This window comes from Rhipicephalus sanguineus, chromosome 3, assembly GCF_013339695.2.
Source record: "Rhipicephalus sanguineus isolate Rsan-2018 chromosome 3, BIME_Rsan_1.4, whole genome shotgun sequence".
Classification (NCBI taxonomy): domain Eukaryota; kingdom Metazoa; phylum Arthropoda; class Arachnida; order Ixodida; family Ixodidae; genus Rhipicephalus; species Rhipicephalus sanguineus.
The window spans coordinates 109,148,806-109,165,368 of NC_051178.1; the positions used below are offsets into that span (position 1 = coordinate 109,148,806).

Consider the following 16,563-nt stretch of genomic DNA (forward strand, 5'->3'; position numbering starts at 1 on the left):
CCTTTAATTGTTGTGCTCTGCTTAAATATCCACGTGTGGCCATTGTTGGGATTGGACGCTAGTGGTATAAGGGATGAAAGGGGCCATGACATGAAATGACTTGAACAATCAACTGTTCTCTATGATCGTAATTGATAGTAGCGAAACGATAATGGTTATAAGACAAGCCAGGCCAGCAAGCCAACATGGCTGTGCACGTCATGTGCACTGTCTTGTACATTTAGTGTTGGCGGTTGTAAAGAAAATAACTTGGACCTTCGTCACAGTTATTGTGCGTGCAATGCAAAGAGAGAAGGAAGCAAGGACATTGTGATAAAACTCACGCTGCGTTTATATATAACTCGCACTGTGATGTTGGAAATGCGGCACATCTTGCCGTGCGGCACTGAGGTTAAGATGGAGCTTGACGGTCTGGGTATGACGACGAGCAGGCAACCTGCATCGGAACCACATTGCTCGATGCAGGAATGGTCAGTCTGCCCAGTAGAGAGCCCGTGCTCAAACCGCGATGCTCGGTGCAACTGTGACCATAAGCCAGACCACATTTGCTGCTTCTCTGACAGCTGACTGCTAAAACGTCTTGCCCACAATCCGCAACACTCGCGGCGAGGGCTAGCATGGCAGGCCAGGCCAGACCGAAGCTTCGGCCTGCTGTCTTTCATCAAGACTGTGCCATTTCAATAGCACAAACACCGTAGGACCTCGTTGATATGGTCTTGTTTCGTAGCGTTTCCCGGGGCCATTGTTTACTGTCGGGAACACAAAAAAAAATGCCGTAATACGGCGACGCTTCTTTTACAGTCGAGCCCGACTATATCGAACCCGTTTATATCAAATTATCCCGTATATCGAACACTTTCTAAACACGGTATATTTACATTGAGAATTTATAGCAAAAGTTACTGTTACATCGAACGAAAATAGCAACGACAACCGATATATCAAACTCCATGTGCCTCAAAAGTGCCCCAGCAAGTTGGCTTTCCCTCGCGGTGGCGGGGAAAACTGCCGGCGCCACCCTAGAAAAAGTGGTTTAGACCCGGCTGTGCACAGGCGAACACCCCCCTGCAAAAAATGATCCTGGCCTGCTTGCAGCGCTTACAGCCAATCAGAGGCCGTCGTGCTTTCTCCGAGGCGCCGAGGCGCCATTTTTTCTTTATGCTTGCGTGCCTGCTGCTGCCTCTTTTCCTCGAGTCCTCATTCAGCGTGGTCCGTGCTGGTGGTGTTGCCTGTTAGCGCTCTGTGAACTTTCTTGGCGCGCTGTCGTCATGGCTTCTGCAAAGAGGCAGACTTTGCCGTTCGCCGCGAAACTCGAAATCATAAATCGAGTCGAGCGCGGTGAGAAGTCTGACGTCGCCGCCATGTACGGATCGACATTCGACGAGTTCGTCAGTGCGGACGATGATGTCGCCATCATGGGCCAGCTACAAGATGAGGACTACGTTGCAAACGTCGTGCCGACCACGAGCCAAAGCGACAGCAATAAGGAAATTGACGATGACCCGTTGCCTACATCCTCCGAAGTGATTAGTGCACTTGCGTTGGTCCGGCGCTATTGCGTGAATATGGAAGGCTGCTCCGACTCGTTGGACAACGTGGAGGTGTACGTGCTGTCGCAGGCAGCGAAGTCGTTGAAACAGAAGAATATCCAGGACTATATTATTCCAGAGTAGGGAGTACTTTTCTTATAGGTATGTGCCTTTGTGTGATCAAATTCTATAGCAGGCCTATATCGAATTATGCCATATATCGAACTAATAAACGTTTTTTGGCGAGTTCGATATACCCGGGTTCGACTGTAATACGTTATCGAAAAGCACGATAGTGCAGCACCAGTGTTCACTGCATTGCCATGCTACAATCACATTTGTTTTCTGGTCACTATCCCACGTTAACGAGAGAAGTTGCAAGGCACATGGGATAGAGAGAGCAGCAGCCCACTGCACCAGTTTTCCTGCAATGTGCGCTTGGCCATGTAGACTGTGGCTTGATGTAGAGAGCACACTCTCTTCCGGTATCAGCAAATAATGCAGCCAGTCGCATTCATAGCCATTGCCACAAACTTTGCTGCAATTAGCATAATCTTCTATGCTTTGTGACGGAATGCATGGTGTAAACCCATTGGCAGGGAACTGCACACTTTTAATAAGTGGTAACTCAAATGTGCTGCCTTTCCCTGCCACCTCTTTGAATGAACCTGCTAACAGTAGGGATGGGCGAATATTCGGACGTTTCGAATATTCGAACGAATATTACAGTATTCGAATTCGCTTCGATACGAATTTATATTATTTGAAATTTCGAAGTATTCGAAATGAACGAATATATGTATGTTTGACCGCACATAACCCCCTGTAAAGGTGGTTTCACTGCAGTGTCGGGTTGCTGTACCGTGAAACCACCTTTACAGGAGAAATCTGCAGTGCCGCAAAGCCACACTTCAAGGTTAAGTGTACAGAATTTTTTTAAGTTCAAAAGCGTGTTATATGGGCTTATATGCGTTAAGTATAGTAATTTTTAAATTGTAACATATTGTTCCACTTCTAACTTGCACCCATTGCAATTCAAATCTTCATACTATTCAAGGTTGCTTCCACTTCATTTCAAACCAAAAAAGGGACATTTGCGTTGCTTCCACTTCATTTCAAACCAAAAAAGGGACATTTGCTCATACCTAGTTCCAATTCTTAATTATTGTGCAAGGGTCATGACAAAAATGCTAATTTTTCATAATAATATGCACTATATACTATTCGAACTATTCGATTCGAAATTATTCGACCAAATCACTATTCGCTTCTGATTCGCTTCGAACCTCAAATTTGCTATTCGCCCATCCCTAGCTAACAGTGTGCATGGCGTGCTTGAAATGAAAAATGCTCATAGTGGCCGTATTAGCTTAATAAAGCAACATGCAAGGGCATAGTGTTCAATATATTAGAAGGAGTAGGGAATGGGAAGTCAATATATCCGTAGTATGAAACTACATTGCATAGAATTTTCAGAGATGCTACAGCTGTTAGATATATACGACACCTCAGTGTACTGATACACAGTACTAGAACCTCATTCATACACTTAAGAAAAACAATTAATCACAGCCTCGGTGCCCTCACTTATGCCTTAATGTGTGTGTGTGTGTTGATCCAGGAGCTGTCGATAAAAGAGATGCGGCCCTTCATGGAAGACCTCACCAATGCAACATTCAGTCAGTATCGGACCATCTCGTGCTTGCCCAATTCACACGGTCTGGTGCTGTTTCTCTGCTCCATTGCCAGGTGAGAGCACGTTTTGGACAAGTCTAGCCTGTCAGCACAACAAAGCTTTGCCTTGGCACAGCAATACTTCTATTTTCAAAGCAACTTGGACTAATCAAGCACATTCACTTTTTTTCTCCTACACAAATGGCTATTGAGTATTGTGCTAAAAAAAAAGGCTTCGTTTATTGCCTTATTTGTGTTTTAAACGGGCCCTGCAACACTTTTTTGAGGATGGTCACAAAACGCTTCCGATTGGTAGTCGAAGCTCCTGAGAACATGCGAGCCAAACATTATAGCATAGCACATGGCCTGAAATTTATAAATAATTCTTAAAGACAGCAAGAAATCGCTCGCTTTTCTCTCAACAAATGATGACATGAACCCAAAATCTATGGCCATTGGCTGATTTGAGCATCGTGAGCTGCACAGTTACGGCGGCCGCCGCTGGATGCCGTGACAAGCGCATGTAAGCACTCGCACTTACACAGAAAGTAAGCCGCACATTCAAAAAAAAAAAATGTGCTCGAGGTCATGACGCGCATTGACAAACGGACACAGCTTCTTGCCCTCTTGTCATACCCCCCTCCCCCTCATGTGCAGCTTTCAGCGTGCGTGCTGTTATGAAAGGAGAGACCAAGTGCTTAAAGCATGCAACAAATCCCGCTTCTATTTGATGGATTCTAAAAATTTTTTTGGCATTTGATTTGTGAGCCAATAAACTCCTTTAGTGAAGGCATTTGATGATTACCTAGAAAAATGTTGCAGAGCCCCTTTAACCCTTTGAGGGTCGAATTTTTTCGCGAAATCCAGTCCAAAAATGTGTAATTTTTTTATTGCTGAAATAAATTCTTCAGACGATTCTATTTAAGAAAAAAATTGTCTAAAATTTTTTTTCGTGACCGTAAAGTGACAAAAAATCTGTTTTGTTGTTACATACATATGGTTTATTCGTAGTAAAATCAAGCAGAATCCTAAAAATAAAGCTTCACAGTTTTTTATGAATAAAAAGTATGCATTGTAATAAACATAGCTCACAAACATACAAAAATAAGCACACCAGAGTACGTTTCCGGTTAAAAACGCTCGTGCTCTATACACTAAAAACTTTTCAGCGTGTGACAGCCTTTGAAGCATGGCTTCCCGCGCACGCGTTTCAGATGTCGCTCCTTGATCGTCATCGGAGTCTGAACTCGTCAAAAAATCCTCGTCTGACGAACTGAAATCCAATGAATCGGATTCTGATTCGGCACTAGGGGAATAGTCCGCATCGGAAGAATCGCTGCTCGACTCACCGGCAGCAGCGCAACCGGCGCGCGCTTCCATAGCGTAAGCGAACTGCGTCAGTGAGCGCAAGTGCGGAAGAAAAATATGGTTGTGCGCCCGTCCGGAAAGGAAAACGAGTGAAAAAGCTACAGTAATACTTCGTCTTATCGCCAACAAATAGTTAGTTTTTCCGAGACCCCAAAACAGGAAACGCAATCACGGCGGCGTCGTTTGTGTAATTTAGCGCCGCACGGAAACAGATGTAATCGCGCGCCGGGGTGCAATAAACGAGAGAGTAACAAGCGGTCACCCTTTGAGAGATTAGAAACCAAACAGCCATCAGCTTTGCGGGCGCAAGAAGCGAAAACCACCCGAAGGACGAAACCGAAACCAGGCCGGACCGCGTGCGCGCGTTCTGATGCGAGACTACAAGCCGCCGCGCCTCTTTGGAAAGAAAAAAAAAAGACGGAGAGACATTGGCGCATTAAAAAAATTACACGTATTCCCGAAGCGTGGCAGCACATTCCAAGCAAGAGAAATGGGAGAAGGCGCGCGTTTGAAACCAAAGCGCGCCGCGGGCGCTCTCGGTTGCGCAAGCGATAGCCGGCGCGCGGCGCACCATTTTGCGAAGCATAAAAAAAGCAACAACGGAGAGACATCGGCGCATGAAAAAAATTCCACGTGTTCCCGAAGCGTGGCAGCACATGCCAAGCAAGAGAAATGATCGAAAAAGGCGCGCACTTTAAACCAGCTGCACCGCGAACGCGCTCGGATGGCCAAGCGATAGGCGCCGCGGCGTTTTGGGAAGCGAAAAAAAAATACAACGGAGAGACATCGGCGCATGAAAAAAATTCCACATATTCCTGAAGTGTGGCAGCACAGGCCAAACAAAAGAAATGATCGAAAAAGGCGCGCGTTTTAAAAATAAACGCTATGCCGTACATGTACGACGAAAACCCTTTGGTACCAGGAAGCTTCTGCCGTACATGTACGGCGAAAACCCTGAAGGGGTTAACATAGACAGCAGCACATTGTCAATGTTCAGACTCTGGATTTTTTAAATCTTGCTCTTTGTTGCCGTAGTTTGCTTTGCGGCATAGCCAACTTTGAAGCGCATTAAAATAAAACAGTTTCCCCGCTTTTCACTGCACCATTTATGGCAATGACAAAGACATGAATTTTTTAGTGAAGGGGTAAGATAAGGTTTGCATGCCTAAAATATGAAGCAAGTTGTTGTGCAAGTGTCTTAGGTGCAGTTTCGCTGTTGGGGATTCAGCATTGCCTTGATTTTGTCATTCTGCATTCCAGGACCAACTTGGAGGCAGAGATAGTGCTAAGGAAAGGAAACCTCTGCTTACCCCAACCACAACAAGTCAAGAAGCAGTCATGTTTCTGTGAGTGCGACCTTGGACTGTGTTGAATTGTTTGCTTGGCCTACTTTTTATGCATTGCGTGGAAGCTCCCTTCGCACACAAACTTTTCTCACTAACTTGTGATCCGTCATTTCGATACCACTTGGATAGGTCTCCTGGAGTGTCCATAAAAGCAAATGAAAAAGCACCGAAAAATCTTGCCATGCAACTATAGTCAGGTACACCTCAGAGGTGAATGCACACGAGTCTGCACCAATCAGTGTGTGCGCTACAAACTGACATCGTAAGCTGCAAAGTCAGTGACCCTGCTCTCGGAGACACCACCAAGTACTATCAGTGTGAAATGAAACACGATCAGCGGAGCACATGGCTCAAGCATTAGCAAACATATAGTGCACGACGTCCACTCGTCATTATTAACAGGCGCGGACATCCGGTTTGGCAGTACTGTGTGGTCCCCCTACACTCACACCTCTGTTCTAGTTCTGATATTCGAAACGAAGTAAAAATAAAAGAAATAAAAGAAAGCAAAAGTGAAACAACCGAAAGTGTTCGACACGCCCTTGCCAGCCACCATTATCATCATATCACCATGTCAGAACAAGAACACAAGCAAAAATATTGCACTATGGGGGTATCGCGCAGTGCTGCCAAGCCGGATGTGCATGCCTGCCGGAGGTGATGACTGTACGGCGCGCTCTATAGCTTTGCTAAGGCTTTGGCCATGTGCTCCGCTGTTCGCGTTTCATTTAATGCCGATAATACATACTAAGCAGGACTCTTCCTTTTGTCGCTGTGGCAATCGTCTGGCATGCTTCAAGGGGTCATGAACCACTTTTCCAAGTAATGATCTAATGGCCTCAGTATCGGAGTGTACTGCCTCCCGAATCGATTGCCGCAAAAATTTCTCGAATCCGTCAAGAATCAGCGGAGTTACGGGGGTTTGGCGCACGCTCCCAGCGCTTTCTCTCTTTTCTCGTGCCAACGAGCGCACTGGAAGCTAGACAGGGAGGGATGGCATGGGGGAAAGAAGTTACGCCAGCGCGCGTCATGAAACGCGATCGCTCTCCCGCTGTGATTCGCTTGCGCGAGTGCGGCTACCGTGTACTGAGGAGTGCGGCGCCGGCAAGTGGCGGCACCCCGCGGCAAGAAGCGCATCTGATCCGAACGCCGCTCTCGATTTACGTCGGCTATCGGCTAATAAGCATGCTATGTCTCTTGCGACGTACAGCGGACAGACGCCCCGCCCACCGACGAGAGTGAGAACCGGCCTCTGTTTGAAAAGAGGGTGCCTGGGGAAACGGCAACTTCGCGCTCCGCTTGTGGCCATTACGCGGCGCGCACGACTGTAATATTTGGCACAGCAGTTCATAGCCGTGTCAGCTTTCCGCAGGATGTGTTTTTTCAGTCAGCCCAAGGGGTGCTTCATGACCCCTTTCAGTCATCTCGGCAAAGCCTCTGGGGGACGCGGCAATGAAAATTATTCTTGTTATTTATGGTGATAAAGTGATGAAATTTGGCTTAGATGTGATTTGTTATTCTGACATCATAACTGAAATCGTTTTTTGTGCTATCTGTTGTAGTTTTTGATTTACAACACTTGATAGACTCTCATTGTCATCCCAAAATTAATTAATGAATTCGACATAAGTTCGTCAACATTTTTGCGTAACTGTATTCACAAGGGCCCGTTCTGTGCCGTAAAGCTATTGGTTTACTTTTTTAATGTTCATATAAGCACACATAAAAAATTAGAGCTGTGCGAATAGCAAAATTTTGGGTGCGAAGCGAATTCGAATAATAAAGATTGAGTGCGAATCAAATCGAATAATTTCGAATAATTTTCGAATATTTCTCAAACATTTTTCGAATAATTCGAAGTGAAATTACAGAAAAAGTTGCAGAGAATCCCTAAGTATGTTCTTGTGAGATAGCAACATGAAAGTGTTTCTTTTCGCTAGGTTGATGAAGCGCTGGTGGGGTCATATTTCATAGTTGTCTTTCTTATCAAGAATGAGGCAATGTAGAGGCCGAATTGTATTTATGTACATGATTTGGTGCAACCAAAGTGTTGCCGACAACACGTTACACGTGATAGGCAGAGATGCCATTTCCTCAGCCTCTCCTTCTCTTTCAACTTCTGTGGAAGGTCAACTGATGTGGCAGACAAGGGTGTGCTCCCTTCAAATCCGGAGTTCCAAATCTGCCTCGTAGACGTCGATATATAAGAACATCTGAAATTTTGGATGCTAAAAAGCTTCGGCGTCCCGATTTTTCAGACTTCCTGCCCAAATGTCAGGTCCAAAACAGTATTAATTGAGCCCCCAACTCTGCCACATCTTTCATCTCCATATTGGAACCAGCGTTTTCTTGAGTTAATACATTTGCGACCGTAGCGGAGCTTGAAAGGCAGCTTTGCCGCAATACGGGGTTGTGAGGAGGTGAAGCACATTGAAAATCTAGGGACCACTTCCAAACGGACGTTGACTGTCTCTTGGCTAAGTTCAACCGTAACGGACTTTGAAAGGCAGCTTTGCCGCAATACGGGGGTGTGATGAGGTGAAGCTTATTGAAAATCTAGGGACCACTTTCAACTGGACTGTCTCTTCGCTAAGTTCGACCGTAACGGAGCTTAAAAGGCGGCTTTGCCGCAATACGAGAGTGTTATGAGGTGAAGCATATTGAAAATCTGAAGGGGTCACTTTCAACCGGACGTTGACTGCATTTGTCTTTGGGAAATTCGAATAGTTCGAATAGTAAAATTTCAGTGCGAATCGAATCGAATAGCAAACACTATTCGAAAAATATTCGAAATTTCGAATATTCGCACACCCCTAATAAAAGTTTTAAAATGTCCTTTACATATTGTCTCATTAACAACTTTTACAAAAAAACAATTATAAAAATCTGTATGATGTTCAGACAAATGTGGACAGCTTTACGGCACTCATGAATGTTTGAGAATCTAAGTGCAAAAAGCGGAATGGTCATATTTTTATTTGTTGTGAAATGGCACAAGGATGACTGACAGCAACTGCACAAAAAGTGAAAGCCGAGAAAACAGAGCTCAAAGAATATAGCCCTCAAAGCTGAGAAAACGGAACTAGGAGGGGAGCGGGTTTTATTTTTCGTAGAAGATACGCAGCATTGTGGCTACCTTGAGCTCACATCTCTCCTCTTTGCAGTGATGCCCATCATGGCAGCACTGTGCTAAGGGATAGCTGCACGATTTGCATTTTCTAAAACCCACTTTTTTCGTAGTTTTCGATGACAGCACATTAGTAAAGTGCTTTTTTCTGAACTTCTACCACTTATTTTGTTCTAATATTTCACCATGACGTAAAAGATAGTCTGAGGATTGCAAAAAAATTTAATTAATTAAAAAATTGGAACATTTTGACCAAATTTACCATTTCATTGCCACGTCCCGCCTTATGCTGTATCCGACCATAAGTTCATTTCATACCCCCCTCCCCCCTGCCCCACTGTTCTACTGCGCACCTTCCCTGCCCCCTTTGCCTCCTCTGCTGCTCTGCAATTGCCTCTAATCATCACCGGTGTGTTTCTCCTGGGCTTCATCAAAAACATGAACACTTATTTATTTGTAACCCACACCTTCCTTGTGGAATAAGTATATCTTACCAGGAGGACTTTTGCGTTCTTGAAGCAGCGTGGCAGCCCTTTCCAATAGCAAACAGCAGCGAGTAGCATGCTTTGCTACGCGGCAGTTAATTTTTCCTGCTATTAGTGTGTCCCACTGCATTACGCAGCTGCATTTCATGAGGCTTATGAAGTAAATCCCCATCATTATGCATTATCATTAGCACAAACCAAATACTTGTTATGTGAGCCATCCGTATCTTGAGACATGCACCTTGCTCATTTTTTCCTCACACTGCTGTTTAGTCCGTGTGAATATTTTCACTGATAAAATGCGATCGCACGACATTTAGAACGGGTGTACTCGCAGCGGTGTTGCATGATGGAACAGTGGTTTATATATCAAATGTGGAGCCGAACAGAAGCTTGGTACACAGGTAGTTCGGTGCTGTACTTTTTGCATGGCTTTTCCTAGAGTACCTATGTTAGAAATGTTCAACAGATGTAACTCGGTATAAGTAGCTTAGACTGCATTCATTTTGCTGATGCATATTTCAATGAAGTTGATAGTCTGTGCTTTGTGTAGTGCTTTATGCCCTTACTGTAAGTTTTAAATCAGCTAATGCTTTTATGATGCTAAACCAAATGTCACTGTTGGGTATGTTCATGAGTCATTAGCTTATTCACCACTGGTTGCTTTTTGAGCGCAGCTAATGTTCTTTACTTCCATATGCAGTGCCTTTGTTCCGGGGGCTGGCATTACATGCAGACTGGTGGATGGAGCGACGGCAAGCACCCTTTTGGTCACAACTCACTGGCATGGTGCTCAGTGAGAACCTTACCAGGTAGCACGGTCACCGTCATCCGTTCAGTGATGGCCGTTTTCGGAAGCTTCCTTCCTATTGAGTGACCCATAATCGGAACTTGACGATTAACTGTGATTTGTCTTGCAGTATCTAAATTTGTGTAAGCTAAGAGTGGTTTACAAGTCAAAAGCTTCTGTGAATTTCTTGGCTGCAATGCATGTTCACATTGAACTAGTGTGACCAAGGAATGGGTTGAGAAATGCAACATTATTTGTTAGCAGCTGTCAACTCGCAAGTGTATTTCACAGAAGGGTGTATGTATCAGCTCTTGCAGCACTCGTATGTGAGGCGCATTGTAGTAGTCTACAAGAATTACCCATGCTCTTTGCCCTTGCAGTCACTTGCTTCACTACAACTTTTTTGAATTTCTGCTGTGCTCACAGCTACTTTAATGAGCTTTTTTTTTATTACAGGCCATAGTGAACCCTGTGCAGTAATTAAGAGAGGTGACAGAGTAAGCTGTAAACCTAATTCCTATGTGCTCTAATTTGGAAGTGGCCCTAAAAGCAAAAAAAGAAAGTCCCCTTCCTGGACACCCGGCCTTTCCACATCGTTTCACTTGCACCTTTGAGCTTGATCCAGATAGATTGCCTATAAGGAGCGCATGGGCAGTCATGATGCAACATTAAATGAGAACGTGTTTTATTATGTCATTAAGTTACTGGCCTACCGCCCAACAAGTTGTCTGCAAACGAAACGAGAAGGCTGTTCCACTGACGAGGCATGCTGCTGCTTTAGTATAGATTTCTGAAACACTGTTGTCTAGTGAAGGGAGGCAACAGTGAGGTTTAAAAGAAATTTCAGTAGTGGAAATGATGCTCAAAAAGCCGTCTTGAGAGGGCCACGATAAAACATTCGCTTATAGTTTTGAAGTTCCACAAAACAATATATTAGGTGAGTTTTGAACTAGCTGAAATGTCTTCATAGCCCAGGCGACAGTTCGAACTAGTTAACGTCGTCTGTGGATAGGTGGCACGAGAGTTTATCTCCAAGGCAAGCTGTGATGTCACCAGCTTTTTTTTTTGCTTTGTTTATTTGCCGCATTGCATTTGGGTTTGTGGAAGACGAGTCTCTGCGTGTATCGCAGCTTGACACCTGTCGAAAGGAAGGTGCCAGTGTTCGTGTGTGACCCTGCAGCTGTGCTGTTGGAGCTCATGCTGGCCTTGCCTCTGGACCTAGAAAAAGGTAGGTTCAGGTTGTCTTTTCGTTTCTTGGTCAGTATCATAAAGAGAAGTGGATGGGGCTTGGTATGGGAGGAAAGTTCATGTGGAGGCCAGCCTGCATGAAGGAGTGTGGAATGACCTCCCGAAGACAATAAAAGAGAGTCCAAAATTTTCGTGTGTCCTGAAGCATTGATTCATAATGCGTACGTTTCAATAGCTTAAAATGATTTTATTTTGCTACTTGTTGGTTTTGCATTAGTACAATAACAAATTTATTAATATCAATGAAATAATGTTAGTAGAACCCCATAGCACGCATTGTTGCCGTAACGTTGAAGCAACATTTGCGTCGGTATAGAACTACATTAAAACCTCACTAATTCGAACACGGTTACTTCGAAATCCTGCTTAATTTGAAGGAGTTCTGCGGTCCCGTGTATTAAAATGTAAATTTGAGTGGATAATTTGAAGTGGCGGTCAGCACCAGCCTGGTTAATTCGAAAACTTTGGGCGCCATGTGCCAATTTCCGATCCCAATTTCGCCGCAGATCTGCGGAAACGACGGCCCTTAGGAGCCACAAGGAATGCAGCGATACGAATGAGTGACAGGTGAAGCACCCCAGCCTCACTGCTGCCAGTGCAAAAAAAAAAATATCGAAGAAAAAAGGTGGTCTCGTGGTCAGCTGAAATGTGCGCCTGCTGAAAAGTAGACGTGCTTCACTGCAACACAGCTGTGACATGCGGGCATCATGCTGCATGCTTTTCGCAACATCAGCACATCATGATTTACCCCTTCTTCTGGGAAAATAAAGAAATTAATAAAGGACGGTCTGACGGAATTCGCGATGTATGTGAACCTCCAAGTGGCAGTTGCTCCTGCAATTTGCGAACTTGCACTGCTAGCAGAGTTCTTGCCTGCAACGTCTACTTCAAAAACTCAGTTCGAAAACTTCAATGATCAAGTTTTCCAGCCAGAACACATCGCGAATTCCGTCACACTGGCCGTTATTAAATTCTTTATTTTACCAGAAAGTGCACAGGCGGCCGTCTTGGAAGTTTTGGTACCTGATGTCGCTACAACTAGCCAGACTGCTGCGTGAGGTCACCAGAGCTTGTACTGTTGCCTGACGTCAAGGTATTGTCGATGTCGGTAGGTGCGCCATGGAAAATTGTAATATCAAAATAAGATATCTTGTCAGCATTTGCAGCTGTCTCTCTATAAAGGAGATTTGTATGGCAGAGTAAGCTCACCTTCGAAAAAAAAAAGGTGTCAGTACCCCTTTAATTTTAAATTCTTGATTGAAATTGCTGAAACTTTCCGAGTTTATGTAAATTTGTGTGCTGATTTCAAATATGCTGATTATTTTTCTAGCACAGTTTGTCATAGTTCATAAAATATCAAACACTCCATGTGGAATTTTGCAAGCATGAGGTTATCTAAACTTTGTAAATCAGCATATCAGAATACTCCGGAATAAGAACTGTGGGCAAGAAAACAAGAGTGGATGTTTCTAAGCCCATTTGAACAAAAGATATGGCATGTTGAATATTCACCACCAAAATCCCAGCTTGACATCGAATCACCCGTGAATGTGAGATTGCCTGTGAGTTTTCCTAACATAAACCGTTCGTTTCTCCACTCCTCTCCCTCCTTTCCTTTCTCTTTTTTCTTGCAGCCTACTACACATGTCTGGTACGGTCACTGTATGCAATCAACTACGTCCAAGCCTTGGTGCAGATCAGCTGTAACCTCAGTCACATGGCACGGACCCAGTTCAAGCAGAAAACCCTCGGTTCACCAGTGGGTGTCTTGTTCGGCTCTGTGATAGGAGCATGAGTATGTAGAATGCCCTTAGAACTTGAATAGAACTCCTCTTTCAGCCTCTAGCCTCCCTACCTCGTTTACTTGTTCGTCATTCATTTATTCGTTTGATGACTCAGGTGGTCTGCAGCAGACATATTAGAATCGGCTGTGGTAGTCACGTAGGTTGACATGCCCACTCACGGCTGCACTGACCCTCACTTAGGCTTTTGTGCTCCTAAACATACGTGCCTACGTCAAGGACAAGAATAAGGCTGTAATCAGGAGAGGCACTTAAATGTGTTGTCCGACCTGCTGTCTTCCAGATGTTATTTCAGGGTACTAATGCGTGAATTTCCCATCATTCACCCTTTTGCTCTATGTATGTCACTGAATACGATCTGCTGATATTGCTGTGATTGTGGCTTCAACTATGTGTGCATGCATGACGGTTTGACAGTGTGAGGGTTTCCCAGTGTTGTATGTTCAGTTGTACGTTAGTGCTCGTGTTGTCTCATCTTGCTCATAGTCCTGTGTAGTAATTGCGCTGTTATTCTTGACACTGCTAAGCCAGCTGACTTGCGGTTTTATACTTGCCAAGCTTATGTGTGCCAGCACTTCAGAATTTTCTGTAACGTTTACGAATTTTGGGCTTTACAAATTTTCTGTAAATATTAAGAATTTCGGCTGTGGCAGATGCAACTTCCAGTCTTTCAAGGGTTGCAACATCAGCACTGCATTCGAAGGCAATGCATACGGAACGCTCCAGAAACTACTAGGGGACGTTGTTGAAGGACTGCCATGAGTTCCCCGTGATCCCAGTGTCGTTACTGACATGCGTGACCTTACATTTTATTCTGGCTTGGAAGAGTTCTTCGATGGCTTCTGTGCCAAAGACTAGGGTGCATGAATGGTCCTTTCTTTATTTTTTGTGACACGCTTCATGCACATGCTTCTGCAAGGTTCTTCTTTTTATGTATAGGTGAGCTAGGCTATACTTGGCAGACATCGCCACTTGAGGAGTGCTGCAAATAGCCGCCATTTCGAATTCAGTGATCAGACCAAGCAAGGAACATTTCCGCAATTATTTAACGATTTTCAGTGGGCACTTGCTTGGTATATTATGGTAGGTTCGTTATTGGAAGAGAAAACGAGGGGGAGAGTCTCATTTTTGAATTCCACCCCAAACCATCAGCACGTGAATGTCAGTGTGAAATCACTGAATGTCTCTATTTCATACGCCGGCCACATTTGCTCGGTAAAATTCCCTGAAACTTTTCTGCGTGTCTTTGCCTCCGACACATTTTTACAAATAATTACCTAGACGCATCTAGGATGTTATGTAGAGTTGGTGCACGGACTTCAAGGCAGTGGCAGCGCTTCCTGTAGGTTTTTTTCTTTTTTGCACATTTTCTTGCTTACCAAGCGTCTTCTTACAACAGAAGTGTTGCTTTCGGTATTGCAAAAGAGTGATTTACTAATACTAAAAAAATCTATTTGTCTCTTTAGTGTCCCTTTAGACCTCTCATTTGAACGAAAAGACTAGGAGGCTGAGGATAAATTTGCCTTGTGTGTATAGGAGCTCTGCAGGCATTCAGCTCCCCATGGGAATAACTAGAAGATAATAGAGGGCCAGACAGAATTATGTGTCCATCTGCTTTGTTTCGTGTAAGTTGATCCCTGCCACGGTTCCTTTGTGTATTTGCAGAATTCCCTGGAATCCGCAGACTCTGTGCTCGGCCTGCTGGTCGAGCAGCTAGAGCAGGGCAACCTGTACATTGACGATGAGGATATGGATGCACAAGTGGTGAGTCACTCAAACTGGTCCTTCATGCATTTACTTTGTCATTCATTTGCTTATACTATGTTGATGATACATTCGAGGCCTGAGGGCAGCACTTGAAGGCCCAGAGTAATGTAATGCGTAACAAGTGCAGTGTACAATAACGACCATAAGAAAACATCACAAGGCATTGTGCAGGGCAGTCTGGAAACACTTGGCACTGGTTGCTAGCACAAGAGAATCAACACCGTATTTGCATGAATTGAACATGCACCTTTTTTTTTCCAGTAAAGCGGACGAAAAAAATTGCCTGCATGTTGCAATTGTTATGAAACCATAACCACACTCGCAGCATTGGAAGCAGCCTAGGGTCAGCAGGGTCATACACACTGCAATTGCCACCACAAAGTGACAACAGAGCGCATTTGGCGTTTTTTGTTAGGCGACAGGCCCATAAATGCATGGAACAGTGATGTGATAGCTGCGCCAATTGCGCCAAACTGCGCCAAGACGTGAAACGTGCTACATCCTGCTACATCTCCGCTTTTCTGCGCCAAATCTGCGCCAAACGATAAGCTCACTAGCGTCAAAACGTGCGCCGGCAAAACGCGAGACTGAAGCTGCCGCGCGGCAGAATTTTCGTGCCGCGAGAAGAATGGGTTCGTGCATCATTTTTCGCGGCACGCCGCCCGGTGCTTTCTGGGGGACCTGACCGGACGCTGATTGATGGGAAGGTTCGCTAAACGCTGGTTTGGCTTGCCCAGGCTTTTGGGAGCCGACATAATCCCCTCCAGACTGTTGTAAACTGGCGTGACCCGCCAAAAATGCACCTTGGAAGGAGCGGCTCGCCGCGAGCCGGTGTGACCGCACCGCCGCAGCAACATAGAAATAAAATTTCAGTTGTTAGTACAGCGACGTCCTTGTCTGCCATCTTTTTACCCCTTTTTTACATTCCGCTGCTCAAACCATTGTTATACCCTTAACCGTGGTTAAGCTGGCTACGGTTACGGCTAACCACGGTTAGGGGTAGCTACAGGGCAGACATAACAGCAGTTAGTCTCCTAACCGCGGTTATCACAAACCGAGAAGCTGGCAAGATGGCGGAAAAGCTTCGCACCAGCCGTGAACTGGCGCAGTTAATTGGCAGCTTCGTGTTGTTTGAGGATTTTCACGGAACGCGACTCCAGTTGGGGAGCAAAACTCGTGGAAAACTATATAGGTTCACCGTGGAACGGCTAGCAACAAAGACTATTCCGTCCTCGGCGGGATTAGCAAAAAGCGTATCGCTACACGTTTCTTGAGGGGAATTGCTTTTCGCGTTGTTCGTGTCTCGCCGTCTCAGAGCCTCAGGTCGTTCCACCAAGTTCATTGTCGACATCCTGCACAAGATGGACGAAAATGGTGAGACTATATCATCTTGGCATCGCCAAGGCAGCGATGGCAGTGGATTTTGC

General features: G+C 44.9%; 1 protein-coding gene across 1 annotated transcript in view; it reads left to right on the plus strand.

Annotated features, from left to right (window-relative positions):
* Positions 1-16,563, plus strand: part of LOC119385752 (E3 ubiquitin-protein ligase Ubr3-like) — a gene marked incomplete in the record, with an annotated part of 121,881 nt that overhangs the window by 87,833 nt on the left and 17,485 nt on the right. The window contains 6 exon segments of the mRNA XM_049414088.1: positions 3,151-3,278; positions 5,832-5,917; positions 10,233-10,341; positions 11,450-11,547; positions 13,202-13,326; positions 15,035-15,133. Of these exon segments, the coding sequence (XP_049270045.1) occupies positions 3,151-3,278; positions 5,832-5,917; positions 10,233-10,341; positions 11,450-11,547; positions 13,202-13,326; positions 15,035-15,133 (645 nt within the window).